This window comes from Pipistrellus kuhlii, unplaced genomic scaffold (genome assembly GCF_014108245.1).
Source record: "Pipistrellus kuhlii isolate mPipKuh1 unplaced genomic scaffold, mPipKuh1.p scaffold_m20_p_9, whole genome shotgun sequence".
Taxonomy (NCBI): domain Eukaryota; kingdom Metazoa; phylum Chordata; class Mammalia; order Chiroptera; family Vespertilionidae; genus Pipistrellus; species Pipistrellus kuhlii.
The window spans coordinates 13954293-13971681 of record NW_023425595.1 but is presented as its reverse complement, the minus strand read 5'-3'; the positions used below and the strand labels follow the sequence as shown (position 1 = coordinate 13971681).

At 35.2% G+C, this 17389-nt stretch overlaps 1 protein-coding gene across 1 annotated transcript in view; it reads right to left on the bottom strand.

Annotated features, from left to right (window-relative positions):
- The window catches only part of DCDC1 (doublecortin domain containing 1), a 274158-nt gene that overhangs the window by 131796 nt on the left and 124973 nt on the right, over positions 1-17389 (bottom strand). The window contains exons 10-14 of the mRNA XM_045577759.1: positions 16807-16908; positions 13459-13622; positions 10129-10296; positions 7661-7766; positions 224-358 (exon numbers count right to left, since the gene is read on the bottom strand). Coding sequence (XP_045433715.1) covers positions 224-358; positions 7661-7766; positions 10129-10296; positions 13459-13622; positions 16807-16908 — 675 coding nt within the window. The remainder of the gene's footprint in view (positions 1-223; positions 359-7660; positions 7767-10128; positions 10297-13458; positions 13623-16806; positions 16909-17389) is intronic.

The window sequence follows — 17389 nt, the reverse complement described above, 5'->3', positions numbered from 1 at the left end:
CTGGAGTATGAACAAATCAGCACATTTAAAAGTGGACTGAATGCTCAAGGAGATCTACAGAGTTCCTCTGTAATAGACAACCCAAGTGCAGAGAAAGAGCATTTGTACAGCCAGCAATTGATCACACTTTCACTTGCATGCTTGTGTGCATGAGGATCAGGTGAGCACATGGTAAACCAGCCAGCACAGGAGGTCACTAGAAACAACAGACACTCTCAGGTACCTTCATGATCAGCCACACACTGGCTGCAGGCCAAGGGGTCGATGGCGCCATCTGAGATCTGTTGCTCTCTTCACTACCTGAGGAACCCCACTTTCCAATGGAAACCGAGGCGTGAAGGACAATACTGGAATCCACCTGTACCAGGAGAATAATTACGCATTTTTAACAGATGCTGAAGGTTAACCTTCCTCAATACACTTACCCAAAATAAGTTACCCTGGAACATCATGTTTCCAATTGAGAAGGGCTCTTTTGAAACAGTAGTGTTCAATCCCACTTGATTCAATTCAACTGATAGTTTTTGAGCACTGGTTCTGATAGCCAAGGTCCCAGACTGTGTGGTGTGTGAAATTATAAAATACAGGGTAGGGTAAAAGTAGATTTACAGTTGTTCATATGGAAAATAATACAATAATTAATAAATAATAATTCATGAATAAACTCTGTGTTTTGTATACTCTCAAATGTAAAATTACTTTTGCCTCACTTGTATTTTTCCTGCCCTAAAGAAACTCACAATAGTAGAGGCAATAATACACATGCGCGCGCGCGCACACACACACACACACACACACACACACACAATTTCATGTTAAGCTCTATATGGATGAATAAATAGTAATCTAGTATTCAAACAATGGTAGGGGTCATTTCTACTGGAGCAACAAAAAGTGGACTGTCTCGCCGAAACTGGTTTGGCTCAGTGGATAGAGCGTCGGTCTGCAGACTGGAAGGTCCCAGGTTCAATTCTGTCAAGGGCATGTACATTGGTTGGGGGCACATCCCCGGTAGGGGGTGTGCAGGAGGCAGCTGGTCGATGTTTCTCTCTCATCGACGTTTCTAACTCTCTATTCCTCTCCCTTCCTCTCTGTGGAAAATTAATAAAATATATATTTTTTAAAAGTGGAGTGTCTTGAAAGAAGAAATATCAGGATTGGATCTTAAAGGATAAAAACAGATTGACAGAAATAATAAAGAATATAAAGATATTCCAAGTAAAGGCAAGGATGTATAATCAATATATCTTAGGATTTTTTTTTGATAGGCTCAAAAAATAAAGTTGGGCAAACTGTAGAAAGTGTCGAGTGTAAGGCTATGGAGTTAGACCGTGGTAGGAAGCCAGTGAACCCTTTTAAGCTGGAGGGACTGACTGGATTATGGCAAATTCTAGTAGGTTGATATGGCAAAGGGTAGACATAATGGGTTGCAGAATGGAAATATCAAAGGCAAGGAGAACAGTTGGGAGCCCACACAATCTCTTAAGAATAAAAGGCTATGAGTTGAGACTTTAGTGATAGTTGTGCAAAAGGAAAGGAGGGGACTGATTGGGGAGACCCTGCATCTGTGTTTGTTATCAGACTACGCAGGTCAAAGTTATGGTGTACTTTCTAACTTTTTTCACTTAGACGTGATTCTCAAATTAATAGGTATTTGTGTCAACTGTAGAAATTCTATTCAAATTTAACACTTTATCTCCTAACTTACATGCACATTTTCCTGAGTAATCATGCTAAGTTTGTAAGTACAAATATTTATCTGTATAGGATTATGGTAACATGATTTTCTGCTTTAAACCCAATAAATGATGTTGCTTCAATAACAATCAAAATTATTTTCTAACACTGAAAAGTCTGAGTTGGCATTAAATACTAGCTATTTGTTGTGTGGCAAATGACTTTTTAAAATATGAAAATTAAATTATAATTTAAAAGATAAAATTTTTCAAGTGTGATCAGGCAATAACAAAAGGGTAGAACTAATATGTATGGTAATTATTCTATAATGAAAGAGCATTACTTCTCAAAAGAAGAAAATGTTATATGTCCCCTTTATGTGAAAATAAAATTTTAGGAATACAGCAACCCCACCATGTAAGCAGATTTGACTTATAGTTCTTTGATTGTCTATCCCCCAGCTAGCCAATTGTGGCTGGATTCAGGAGGGGAATCGCCCGCAGTTTCTCAACAATGATACACCATATTCTACTAATCCGTCCACCACAGGACTCAGCATTTAAAGTAACACTCTCACCCCACCTCCTAACTTCAAGTTGCCATCACACTCAAAACTCTCCCCTGCAACTGGGAAGAAGATTGTTTTGACTGGAATTAGTCAGACAGAAGGAACACACTGCCAACTGCTTCTTTGTACAGCACCTGCTGCCAGCGCCTAAATTCTTGTTATCTCCACAACATGGTTTAATCTTTTAACAGTTGGCTTATTGGTGAAGAGCAGAGGGGTCTTTTGTGTCTGTCTTGGGTTGGCACCCAGTACCAACACCATGCTGTTCTTTGAGAGATAGTTTGCTGGACAGTTCCCAAGTGATTCTACATAGACAAGACACAGTCAGGGCTACTAACTCAGCTGCATTTCATGTTACATAGAGAAAAAATCCTGCCAAGTCTGAGAACATCTAAAACTGACAATGATCATTAAATTTCCCTTCATTCATAACTTAATTTCTTTTTTCTTTTTAATTTGATCCAATTGTTTAGCTTTAGACCAAATATTTGTGAAGGTGGGGCAGATGAAAAAACAAACTGTGAAAATTGGAATTCTGAAAAACAAAAGTGCTCTGACATAATACACTCTGTATGTGTGTTTGGTGTGTGCCCGTGCACACATGTGAGCATGTACAGGTGTGTGCATGCAAACGCATCTATGTTGAGACTGATTTCTAAATCCATGCCATTAGAACATCCTTTAAGTCCTATTGAGAAACAAAACGGGAAATTCTCTCATTCTTTTGGATACCTACTTACACAGTTCCCTTTAAATGACCACTATGATATTGCTTGTCTGAATAAGCTGTGCTGATAGAGAAGCTGCCAGTGATAAAAATGAAGTGTACACATGCTGGGCCAGTTAAAACTTGTTTAATTTAATTTTCCCAATTCACTAATGAAAGTGGAGTAGGCTTCAATATTCCTGTACAAATTCAAAACAATAGGGGAACTGCTTGTCTTGTCTTACAGATCTATTAAGGAACAAAATGCAAAACAATAAAAGTTTTTGTGAAAGGAGAAGCTCATAGGTTAATCACAATCTCCATTCCAAACAATTTGTTTGTTATGTAGAAATTTTATACTTTTGCTAGAGAATTTAGAGCCAAGTAAAATAATTCGATCTATAAATTAAAATCACAACTAAAAGAAATATTCTAAAATCTCTTTCTTCCTGTCTCTGATGTTCACTCTTATTGTTTCCATTCTCTGATCAATCCACACCCTCTCTAAAGACAAAACTGAAGCAGTCTAAAAGCAGAAAATATCAGTGAGCACATAATGATGCAACCAAATTAGACAACTTTAAGATCTAGGTAAGCAGTCTCTAACTAGCATCTAACTATTGATTTAAAAATATGAAAGGGATTTGGGGTTTTATTTAAAGTCCTGTATCCTCTCCTAATGGTTATCAGTTCAAATTTTGAATTAAAATTTTGTATTTCCCCCAATACAAATTATTTGTAGAAAATATTATTTCTGACTGACTTGCTCTCCAAAGAAACACGACAGTAAAGACTTGTTTGCCTTTCCCAGCCTCCTTTGTGCAATACAGAATAATATATTCTGCTAGCATCCACGTCTGCGGACTTCACTAGTTAACTTGTAATAACTAGGCCATAATTCTAAAATTACAATGTGGTATTTTCTTTCTGTTTTCATACTGAAAGTTGTCACTAATGTCCTGATGATGTCTGCTCATACTGAAAGGCAAGGATCACTGAAAGTAAAAGATCAAAATACATTTCCTTTTCCATTTTTCAAAATATATGACTTGCCAAACATTGAAGTGTCCATTTTTCTGAAATATTTTCCCATAATCAGGCATATGATTTTTTTTCTTTACATTATCTAACATGAAGTTTAAATTTCATCCATTTTATGGAAACATAATTTTATTGCCCTTAAACTGAGGCAATCGAAAAATGCTGCCAATCTAAGTAACAATACAGAACTGTTGAAGATGTATTTGCCAAATAGTTCATTGTTGTAGACTCCAAATCTTTTTTAGAAATGGATAAAAGAGCAACAGGTTATAATTGTCAGGGTTATACCTATCTCCCACCTTACTAATAGGGATTATATGTTCCAAATTTCTCTCTGTGGGAAAGGGTTTACTTGTCAATAAGAGATTTGAGCAAACAGTAAGGGGTTGGGCACTGATATCTCTATCTCAAGCCAATTTCAAAACATACCCACCAAGACTATTGGCTTTTGCTTCCCTCCTCTCTATCCATGCTTTAATCCTCTTAGTATCTTCTTTATGAGCATCAGGATTCTACCATAAAATGCCCTACAGGTAGCCATCACCTCTGCCTGAATCTCTCTTTAAAAGTGCTCTTTTTTTAGGTTATTAAATTACTATTTCCAATGCACTGATCACTTCTCTGTATATAATGGAAGACATTATTCTGAAGGGCTTTAAAGGTTTTATAACTAAGGGAAGGCCTTTTTTTTTTTAAGCTTCTCTTTACTTGTCAGGTTATCAAACTTTTGTTTTCTTATAATACTGTTTCGGTTGGTCTGTAATTTTACTCAAAACTAATTTCTTCTTCCAAAAATACAATAGTAGACAAACCTCTATTTAAGATGAATGTTTTCCCACTTTCACTGATTCACTAGAACCAATTAATCATGATGCAATGACTGTGATTGTTATTGTATCATTTTTCAACATTAGAAAATACAGTTTTCTGTTAAAATCCTACTTTGACTTAAAATCAAAGAGAGAAGCCACCTTGGGGTTCTTTTCCTGTAACAATTCTTTAATATTCCATTTTCTTTCTGGTTTGAGCTGGCTTCTGTTAAAAGAGTTAATTAACTAGTGAATTCAATTCCATTGAGCTAACTCTGGATATTTAGAGATTATAGAATCAGGATGTCCTCTGGTGCAAAGGAATTTCTAATCTAGCAGCAAGGGTAAGTAAAACAGGGACCTCCCAGATTATCTTCCGAACACAAGGATTAAATCAGATCTTGCCTCTGCTTCATGTTTCCAATGGATCCTTGTTTTCTACAGGATATCCAGAATCCCTAATATTAAATTAAGACCCTTGATAATCTGATCTCAACATCCTCAGTGGAATATACTATTCTTCCCTTTTTACCCCAATGTGACCTGAAATAGGCCTAAATTTGGGACACTAATTGACTTCGAATCATGCAACAGTTGTAAGGGGGACAGCATCAAGTTCATTGTCACTATAAATGGCACTGAATGGATACAATGGGGTTATCAAGGCCAGAAACACCTATCTGGTTTGGGAGTGGGGGTGGGATAAAGGAGATTTTATGAAGCTGGTACAGATCAGATGAGGCTAGAAAGAAGGGCAGGATTTCAACAAGTATTTGTTTAATGCCAAGTATATGTCAGACATTGTGCTAGGATATGGCACAGGGGTAAAAGAGAAGGCTGCGGTTGGTGGCAAAGAAAGAGAGGTTGAATTTCAGGCAGAGGTTCCACATGGACATAATAACAAAAATCATGGAGTGCTTTCAGAAAACAACAAAGGAACAATCTGGCTTGGCTAACACACAACATATTAGACAATAGAGAGCCTTGTAAAATAAGTCACAGCTAAATTTTAAAAATCCTTCATCAAAAATTTATTATATTGACATTGTGCACTTGCCCTACAGTCAAGACTTTGTGCTAGCACTCCAGAATACAAAGATGATTGAGACACAATGGTTGCATCTAACGAATTCTCAATTTCAGGGAGGAGAAAGCACAAAAGCAAATAAATGCCAATATAAAAAACAAGATCTAAGAACAATTTTCAAAGGAGTTCTAAAAATACAAGGTAATTTGAGGTTAATTCTTTCTGCAGGATATGAGAAGGTTTTATGGAAGAAGAGGAAGTTGAATAAAGCCTTAAGGCAAACACACACACACACACACACACACACACACACACACACACACACACACACACAGTAATGATAGAGGTTATTTCCTAGGCAAAGAACAACACATGCCATGACATAAGTATACCAAAGAGAAAAGCATGTTGTGGGACACAACTTATTAACTCTTACTGTAGTGTATGAAGAAGATCAAAAAGAGAAGCTTGGAAAGGCAGGGGAAGACTGAAGGAAAATCATGGGGTTCACTGAAGCCAGATAAAGATATGCAACTTCAGTAGGCAACAGCCAAGCACACAAGTTTTTGAGCAGGAAAATAATGTTATAGCAAAAAAAAAAATAATAAAAAGGAGCCCTAGCCAGTTTGGCCCAGTGGATAGAGCGTCAGCCTGTGAATCTGTGGACCTGTGAACGGGTCCCGGGTTTGATTCTGGTCAAGGACACGTACTTTGGTTGCAGGCTCCTCCCCGGCAACCAATCGTTGTGTTTCACTCACATTGATATTTCTCTGTCTTTCCCTTTATCTCCCACTCTCCCTAAATATCAATTAAAAAAATAGTCTTGGGTGAGGATTAAGAAAAAAAAAGAAAAGGAAAAAAAAGAAAGAAAAAGTACTGCTAACTGGATCAGAACTATGTTAAATAAATCTAAATGTCAGATAAATATAAAAGGCATTAATTCTTGGCACACCATTCAACTTACATTTAATTTCTAAAGTTGCTCAAGAACAGACAGGATTAGAAATAATTATTTATTTTATTCTATTTTTTAATTATATTGTTTAGATTTATATGCACCTTGAAACAACTAATATTCTCAATATAAGTTTTGACATTATAACATGAATGGGCAGCATGGAGAAATTAAAAATATTAGTTTGGGACAATGTATTTCTTACACTGTGTCTTGGAAATAGAGGGCTTAGATCAGTGAACAGGAAGTTCTGCTTTCTTTGGGCATCTCCATCTCTGTGCCTTTTGCTTTTGAATTCAAAAACTAAAGCTTATGTATTGGGATAGTTGAAATGAACAACTCTACATAGTTTCCCAGATGAGGAAAAAAAAGTATTCCTTTTTAAAAGACATGTTTTAAGTGCCTTTAATAGCTCAATTGGAGAACAAAATTCTTTTCTGGCAAGATACCTAAGTGCAAATTAATCCATAGACCTTCTGGATTGGCTTGCCATGAATTGGGTTTTCTGAAGAACTCGTGTTCCTTAGATACATCAACCCGTAGAACAAATAGACCAGATACTGAAGTATAGAGAATAGCCATCTTAAAGACTTTCTTAAGTAACTCAAACTTATTATAATATAGTAGTTCTAGAGGAAATATGTCAAAAACAGTACTTGAATGACATTATTCAGGTTGAATTTTTTTTCAAACAGAAATGCTATATATTGATTCAGTTTTAAAGAGCTTAATAACAGGAAGTAAAGAATAATGCCCCAACACTTGTAGAATAACTCATAGTTTTCAAAACTTTCACCAATATCCACTCAGTCACCAAGTATTGACTGAAAATCCAATACATAAAATAACCACATTAATTATAACATATAATTCTGACCTTGTTCTGTAGGAAATGGTCCTCCAAGTCCACCTTTTCAAATTGATCAGGTATCTGTTGATTGTTGGCATTAAAATTCATTGGAAATCCCTTACAAACTTCCCAACTAAAAAAAAGTTAAATATTTGATTATTTTTGCTAGAATAAAATATATTTATTTATAATATCTTTAATCTTCTAGTATAATAATTTATGCATTTTATACTCCACTAGTAAGAGAAAACTCAATGTATAATTTTAAACAAAAATTTGTAAAGTGCTTTGGTATCAATAATTGGGAAAGGGAAGTTTTAAATTTTTACCTTGCAATTATTTATGACAGTGGGGGATTCCATGCCTAATTATTAATAGAACAAAGAAACAAAAAAATGACTTTTATTCTGAAAAGATCACTCATAGTTGAGGCCATCTTCACTATTACATTTATATTCTAAATACAATGGAGTATGAATAATAAAGGATGTTTTTATACTTATGATAGTTGTGCAAAGCAGGAGTTTGTTTTTTAAAGAACATCCTAAAAGGCAGCACAGTCTAGTGGGTACATGGACAAACCACAAACTGGAGGTGTTGAATGCCATTTTAATTCAGCCAAATCACTTGTTTTAACAGTGAGCAAATCCCTACTCTAAAGAAAATTACTTGGGTCAATATTGATATGTTAAGACATATCCTAGAAAATGCTGCTATTCAACAGGTTCTAGGGCTGGTAATAGTATTTTTTCAATATTCTGAAAAATATAAGTAAAAATATGATTATTAATATTTCAAATAATACACTTTAGAGTACAGAAAGAAAATTCAAATGGAATCCAAATATTAAGGAAATTATCTTCAAATTAGTTCAATAAGGGTAGGCAGTTTTCATATTGTTATTCTTCAAGAGCTAAATCTAATTTGAATCCACCCACTAAAACAATATTTATTGCACCTGGGAAGTAAAATTAAGATGGAATACATGAATTTCAAATTAAACTCCTAGCTAAAATTTGAAGGGTAGAGGCAAAAATAACAGCTTGGAGAAAGATCATAAAAGGAAATGCCTATTTTAAAAAAATGCTAATGAGTTATTTCTATCTATAAAGAAACAGAGCCCCAGCTGGTTTGGCTCAGTGGATAGAGAGTTGGCCTGTGGATTCAGGGGTCCCAGGTTCGATTTTGATCAAGGGCATGTACCTTGGTTGTGGGCACATATCCAGTAGGGAGTGTGCAGGAGGCAGCTGATCAATGTTTCTCTTTCATTTCTAACTATCTCTCTCCCTTCCTCTCTGTAAAAAAAAATCAATAAAATATATATTTAAAATAAAAGAAACAGAGAACAGGACAAAAGAAATTCAAATCTTGCCTAATACATGGCAGGCAGTCATTGGGGGAAGAGTTGGTCTTCATAGACATATGTAGCAATAGTTTGACTCTACACTGTGTCAGACTGCATTTGGTTTTGTGGATTTACCCTCTACTTCAGTCTTTTTACCTTCATCTTAAGGACAGCTGTGATTTGTTAAATTATAAAATGTTAAAGCTAGATAGGACCTTACAGATAGATCACATAACCCAGCATAGTATCAGTTTTCTGCTCCAATGTCCAATATGGTAGCCACTAGCTACATATATTTTAATTAAAATTCATTTAATTTGAACAAAATTAAAAATTCAGTTCCTCAGTCACATTAGTCAGACTTTAAGTTCTCAATTGTCACAAAGTATGTTTTCATCAGCACAGAAAGTTCTGTTTGTGCAGGATAGTGTTTAAACCGTCAATTTTTAAGAAAGACAGTCTAGGTTAGAATTTTGAATCTATCTTGCCCTTCTGTGCCTCAGTTTCTGTCTCTATAAAATGGAATAATAACAGTATAACAGTAATGATGTGATCAAAATAATTGTTTTGAGGATTAGATTTCTACCCAATTCATTTAAAAACTGTGCCTGGACTATGGTTAATGTGAATGCTGGGTTTGGTCTTTTTACAGGCAAGACAGACACCCAGCTGCCCATGGACAATTATAAGCAGATATGGGACAAGATGCCCAACCCTCTACCTCCTGCTCTTCTTCTCACTATCCCACCAAGCCTTCAGCATTGCTTTTGTTTTTAATTTGTCATCAAATGAGATCCTTAAATATAGACACTCACATGTATAAACATATTATATAATATTTTAATGATTCTACTCAAATATTAGAATGGAAGCACTAAAACCAGCTTTTTCATTTCAAATAAAATTATCACATCTGCAAAGCTGAAACTAAAATCTGCTTATTGGACCATATGTTTTTTTAAAACTTAAAGAAAGTTAATGATTAAGTCTTTTAGGCATTAGCTCATTATACCATGAAATAAGTCAATAAAATAAATAATTGTTTATGTAAGATGATTCAAAGAATGTCTTTTAGTGTTTCAATCTCTCATTCTGGAAAATCTGAATTTAGATGATTCAGATTAATTTAACCAAGCACACATTAATTTACTTGTCACATCCACATAGCAGAACAGCTTTGGGATCCAAGAAGGTTTTATATGCAATTGTAATGCCACCTCTGGCAAATGCAGCCACCTGGTCAAAGGTCAAACTCAAAACAGGGTTCCATGGAGATCTGAAAAATGGAAAAAAAATTAAAGGTATCTGCAAAATTATGCTAACACTGAAATTTCAGCACAAATAAATAATACAACATAAAATATCAGTGTCTAGTAAAATCCCAAAATCTTATATGCACATTTTACTTTATTTGGCTGATGTATAATATGCCAAGGATAGTTGCAATACACAATATTTTAAAAAATAATTTAAACAATAAAAGCAAAATATTTAGTGGAGAAAAACAACCAATTTTTCATATAATGTTCATTTTGTAATAACTATATCCTGTATAACTAAATGATCTTTATCAATGTCTAGCTACAATGCAATACGCCAATAATAAACTTTGGATCTGATATTTAAATAAATCCTTAGTGTTTAATTAAAACCAAACCTTTTCTTTATGGGCTAACTAATTGTTATGCTAATTTGTTTTTTTATTTTACATACTGTTAGGAACATTTTTTAGGTTAATTTAATTATTTGAGAATAACATAGAGATAGACTCTTAGAGAGCATGCAGACAGCTCTGGTTGTGGAGTGTCAGAAGGAGGGTGAGGGATTGAGCAAAAAAGAAGAAAAAGGAGAAAGAACTCATGGACACAGACAACAGTGTGGTGATGGAGTGAGGGTGGGAAGTGAAAGAGGATATAGGGGAATAAATGGTGATGGAAATAAAATAAAGAAAAAGTAAAATAAATCTGATGGAAAAAAGATCTTAAACAAGAGTGGCCACTATGTAAAATATGAAATAGTTTTTTCTAAATTGGTGACAAAAACTTGCTATTTATCTTAACAATTACACGAGTCAACTACAGCTGTGTAGTATAATGAAAAATATTTAAACTGAATCTAATAATGAGAAAAGACTCAGAAAAATTCAGAATATGGGACATTCCACAAGAAAAGTGAACTCTTTAAAAAAGAAATCAATGTCATGAAAAACAAAAGGTGGAGGAATATTCTAGATTGAAGAGAACTAAAGAAAATAACTGCAATATTTGAAGCTTATTTGGATCCCAGGTTACAAAGAGCTCTAAAGCGCATTTTGGGTAGTTTGAATATAATCTGCATATTAGGTAATATTCCATTATTTTTGACTATGTTAGATATTATAATGTGGTAATATTGAAGAATAATTCTAATTCTTCAGTTATGTGACGTGAAGCACTTAACAATAAAACTTAAATGATTATCTGAAATTAATTTCTAACCATTCAAAAAAGAGAGAAGGGAGATTAAAAAAAAAAAGAGGTAAAATAAATGTGGCAAACTCTTTAAATTGTTGAGCCTTGGTAAAGGATATATAGATATTCATTGTATTATCATTTCAAGTTGTCTGTAGATTTGACATTTTTCTAAATAAAAATTGGTAGAAAATAATTAAGAGACTCAAAATTGAAGCAGATATTGGCAATATCATCTTTTGTAAATTAGTAATCTGATTCCCCATATCAGCATATACTAGGCAAGTTAGAATTACTCCCTGAAAATGATTATCATTTACTTAATACACATTGCACATTTTCTCAATATATTTTAAATTGGATGGAAATAACGTTTTAGACATAAATTTTAGAAATTCCAATAGTAGCAAATGAATCATATTAGATTCAAAACAAGAAAAAGAATACATTATCCTATTAAAATAACAATAATGAACAAATAAATATACTGACTATGGACTCCTCCAGCTACAATCCTCAGTTGATTTTGGAATTATTTCAAATACTTAGCATTTCTATTTGTTATTCCACAAATATGATTCAATTAACCAAAAACAAGTGTTTGAGCTTATCTAAAATTCATTACTATAGCAAACATTATTAAAAACATCAAAATTAGTCAGTCATTGCTTTCACTTTAACAATGATATTTAAGAAGAAATTACTAGCCAACCATTTTATTTAAAAATCTTTCCTTGTAATAAAATTCATTGCTATTTGTACCATGCAAATACAACTTTCATAGTGCAATTAAAAGACATTTTAAAATCTGCCTTTGGGAAGGAAAAACACCATTCCTTACAGATATTTTGAGTTTTATAAATTACACACCATTAGAAATTATTAAGTATTTTAATTTTATTCTACTAGGACAGGTGAAATAAAATTTTGTAGTATGTTACAACACTAATCCTCCCAAGTTCTTCCAAACCTTTATGGACTTCTGAGTAAATTTATTTCCATACTTAAAGTTTTGACTATTAGAATAGATAGCAAATCCAATTAGCTCCTAGCTCTGTCCAGGCTATTTTCATTACAGTTATGATCAATTGTACTCTAAAAGCAAAATTATTTTCCCCCATGTCCTAAAAAATAAAAATAAAAAAATTCAGAAAAGGCAAAAGTGTGTTTAAGTTTACTGACAAGCAGTTTCAGAGTTCATCTGGATGTATTCTGTCAAAATATGCATAAATCTCCATGACAGTCCACACAGCCCAGATCATCAGCGCCTGCAAACTGCAGCCTTTTTCTTTCCTCGGAAACGCAAATAATTGTATGCAGGAATTTACCAATCTACAAAAATTTACACAACACTTCGCGATAACCAGTAATTATTGTAGGATAATATAAGGCGCCTTTGAGAAATACAACTTCGATATGATAGAGCTTATGAGCTTTACCAATTTATCTCTAGCTGTTCTGTCATTGGTGCTTAAAAGGTTAAGACTTTATTTGTGAAAACAGAGAGATAGTGGGGAATCATGTTGTCTGCAGCTTCATAAATCTTGCTTAAAATCCTTTTCAATTACCATCCATTTCTCCTTTAAAAAGGGACAAAAAAATAGAGGAGTGGAAGCAGGTCAGGGCAGTGTGCGACAATGACAGTGTGATGGGTTTGGGCCCCCCGTGGCGTTTCCATCTGCTATCATTAAGGTGACTACTCAGACATGAACAAATCCCACTTGCTGTGCTGACAGGCAGACTTCAAGAACTATGACAAGGCATTAAGACAGAAAAGTCAGAGAGAGAGAGAGAGAGAAGAGAGAGAAGGAGAGAAAAGAGAGAAGGAGAGGGAGAGAGAGAGATGACAAATTTCTCAAACAATCCTGCCTCACACACACAAAAAAAGCATCCTGACATTTTATTGGAATTCAAAATTTTAAAAAATTTTCATAAAGGGTGCTCTTGGCTTCTCAACTCTCCTTTTAAATTACTTTGCCCCAGAAAAGACTGAGGACAGACTGAAAAAAAAAAAATTGCCTCATTCCTACCTGTACGCTTTACCATAAGAGACCCAAATTTTTTGCTCATTCTTCAGCAAAAGTGGATTCTTAATTTCTTGACCATGCTCATCGAAAAGCCGGGTTGAAGAAAAATTGAGGCCTGGTGGGTTGATGGAAGATCCTTGAAGCCTTTGATGAATCTTGAGAAGTAACTGGTGGTGGGGGGAAATAAGGAAGAAGAAAAAAGAATTACATAAATTGTGGACATCTGTAGTAAACGGTCTTTACTCTGTAACCAATGAAGTCTAAACAAATGATAATTAAATTCATATAGAATGCTAAAAGAAGTGTGAAATGATGGCACTGTTTAGCTCAAGGGAAAGTAACAAAATGAGCATGGGCTTTTAACCAGCAGGGGGTGCCACAGGCTTGTGATTGAGCTCTGACCCTTTGGCGCTGGGACTGAAAGCAGATGTGACAGTTTTACAGGAAGAGCGTTTAGCTTCTACACATGGTAACAGTCCTCTTTGATGAGGGTTATGCTTTTCTTGTGGGAGCTACACATTCTCTTAGGGCCCTTGCAGAGCGTGTTCAGGTTTTACAATGGGCGGTCTCCCTATTTCCCACCACCTTGAAATAACCAATGGCCGAGTAATTCACCATTGACAGGATTGCAAAAATAAACAGGACTTTTAGCCCAGGTTGCTTCAGAAGGACTCTTCTGGCTGTATTTTAATGAAGGCCCTGCAAATGCTTGTAAGCCACTTCCATAAGAGATGTTTTCAAGTTGTAAATAAGATATAACTGAAATGCAAAGTACGAAATGCTGTCATTTAATAATTTAAATATTAGCATTGTCAGTGTTTGCAACCACCTTACCTTTAGGGTCTGTGGATTATCAAGATATTTCTAATTTAAGGCACATTTCAAATGAAAGTAAATCCAACGGAACTGGGTTGCAGGTGGCATTTTAAAAGACTCTTTCATTATTTTTGGTTACCTTTGAGTGTTTGGGCCTCTACTCTGTCCTACTCTGTGCCCCACACTATCCATCACTCTGTCCTCCGCCCCCCACCCCCCTTAGCCTTCTGACACAGGCTTCCTTTTCTTCTTTCCCTTGTCAGTTCCTGTGTCTCTCAATTTCTTGTTACTCTGTAATCTCGGCAGGGATGCAGATATAGCTGTGGACTTTCCTGGCTCAGCTCTATTTAGGGTGCCTCTTTCACTCCTGTTAATTTCCATTGAGGTATCCTGGGATGTGTTAAATGCCAAAGCTCAAAGGAAAGGAGATAAAGTTGCAATCTTGTCATATATGCCAGTTTCCTCTCCTATTGGTTCTAAACTCTTGACTGAGTAAAATATTTTCTTTGGTCAGCAACTATATTTGTAGAATACTTAAGAATTAAGCTTTGTCCTAATTAGAGATAAACAATTGTATCTCTAACTTTATCAGCTCTACATTGTTTTCAAAAGCTCTCTATTGACCAAATTTCCAGCCTTGAGCATCAGAAAGGCTGAAAATGATAACACATTTTTCATTTCAATAAAGGTAATACTTCTCACACTGTATAATCAAATCCTTTGAATTACAAGTAATTGCTACTATTTTCTTTAGGAGTATAATAGGCAAAGACATTAGAATTGTAAAAGTCTGATTTTTTTTTTTAACTGGAATCACAAAGATGTTTTGAAAATCTATATATTGAATTCACAAAACCCTACATATATTTCTGTGCTGTCTCAGCCATTGAGCTTATTTTTTGGGAAAGCAGGCAATGCTGATCACTGTTAAAAATACAGTGATTTTTGTTTTCTAGTCATCACCTTTTTTGTAAAAGGGAAAGCTATAAAAGACTGAAGACCTAGTCCAGGAGAGAAATATGTACACTAAAAATGGGAGTGTGTGGTAGGAAAGTATGTACGCCTGACCACAAATCCAAATGCACTTTCATAGGAGTTGCATCTCAATCTCCATTTTCTCAAGTTGGTGACAGATTGCATTTTAGAGTTTCAAAGATGAGCATCCCACAGCTTCCAGGAGGTAGGGCCTCAGTGCCTTTCATCTCAAGGTAGTTGGTTAAGGCTGGAATGCAGTGACCAAATATATGTGATATTCTTCACCCACTTATCTTTAAAACTATCATCACCATGACTTTATAGGATAAGAATTTGTTCAGGAACCTGAGAAGAGTATGAAATAGTTTAGGCATGTGATTGAGACAAGTGTGCACCAAGGAAACAGACATCCTTTAATGTCACCAGGGATCTCCCAAACAGCTATATGGTGTTCCTAATTCAAGTCTCCCCTTAACCCCCCAAGATTAGCTTGCATATTATAGAAGCAAAGAACATTCCATTTCAATGTGCCCACAAGCCAACTCAAAAAAAATTCCTGCAGAGTATTAGCTTCCTATGTAAAATAATATAAATGCCATCTTCAATTTAATATGAACCAAAGAGTAAAGTATCCTAATGTGAAATTGGGGGGCGGGCGGCGGGGGGGGGCGGGGGCACGAGGAGATGACAGATAATTCTAGGAAGGCTTTCATATCATGGTATTTTTAAATAGTTAGGGAGGTGATGGTAAAAAGAAACCAGCCAAGACTCTTGATTCTTCTCTCTCTAATTATGAAAGTAGCATTTCCCTTCTCTTCTAGGCTAAAATAATGGTCAGATAAGTCTTCCAACTTTATGCAACTTTAGTGGATGACTGTAAAAGCCAGGTAATAGATACACCAGGGAAAGACAAGTCTAAGGGTGCTGAACTCAAGAGGGGGGAGGAAGAAGCAAGTTTCTAAACAAAAGCCAAGCAACAGAGCCCCAAACACTGGTGTGCGCTGGGGCGCATAACCCCAATTTGTAAACAACAGGGGTGTTCAGTGTCTTTTTATGCAAGACAAAGACCCCAAATAAAGATCCTGAATATGTTGACTCTGCCCAAGAAACATCCCAATGATCTGGAAAATAAAGGTAAGAGTGTCTCAGAAAAACCATTTGGACTTGCCTACAATGAGCATAGGAGACCAAATCTGCACATTAGTCGCTCAGGGTCTTGGGCTTGGGAACACCCTAAATCCAGAACATACCCTAAACTGAATATCATGTCACTTATTTTCAAAGTGTAAACAAGAGGGCAATCCAAGAGACCAGTGCAGACAGATTTCCAAATACAAGCATAATGAAGGTTAAGATGCTGTTAAATAAGTGGCTCAGAGTTGATAAACAGAGAGCCAAAAGAATTCAGAAGTCAATCTTAAGACTATCAATCTTTACAGACCAGCACATGACTGATCTTTTTTTTTCTTTCTAAATAACTTTAAAGATGTAATTATCTAAATTAATGACAAGTAGCTTGGAAGACACCTAGAATCATAAATAAACAGCCAGTAAACTCACTTTTTCCATCATATCACCAGTTTGGTTTGGGCTATTAGACACCAAATCTTTTTGGTTGATACAGATAGAGATCTCTCCAGTGTCTTTACCATTTTCAAATACCTGAAAAATAAGTACAATAAAAAAATAAAAATAAATACATGTGCACACACATAGGTACATATATTCATGAATACGTATGTAAAAGCAAACAGTCTTGTCTTTGCACAACAGGGCGTCGAATGGAAGTCATGGGTACAGGAACTTGTGAAGCAAGGGCCTCCTATATGAACACGTGCAGGCAATTGACAATGAAAACCAACAGGGCTAGAATAGTAAAAAGCCCCCCCCCCCTTCCCATTTCTTCTTTTGGGTTCAGCATCTTTAAACTGACTCCCTACAATCTTAAAGGAGGAATCACGCACTACACTGGATGTTTAAGTGTTTCATGCCTCAGAGAAAGGTCAGCTAGACACCAACTAACTTAGATCATTTCATTCTTCTTGAAAAAACATAAAGCCACAACATATGTGAGGGATGTCTGATTTATATTTAAAATAGATCAGCGTTCAGTTTATCTACTGACTCATTAACAGGAAACTCA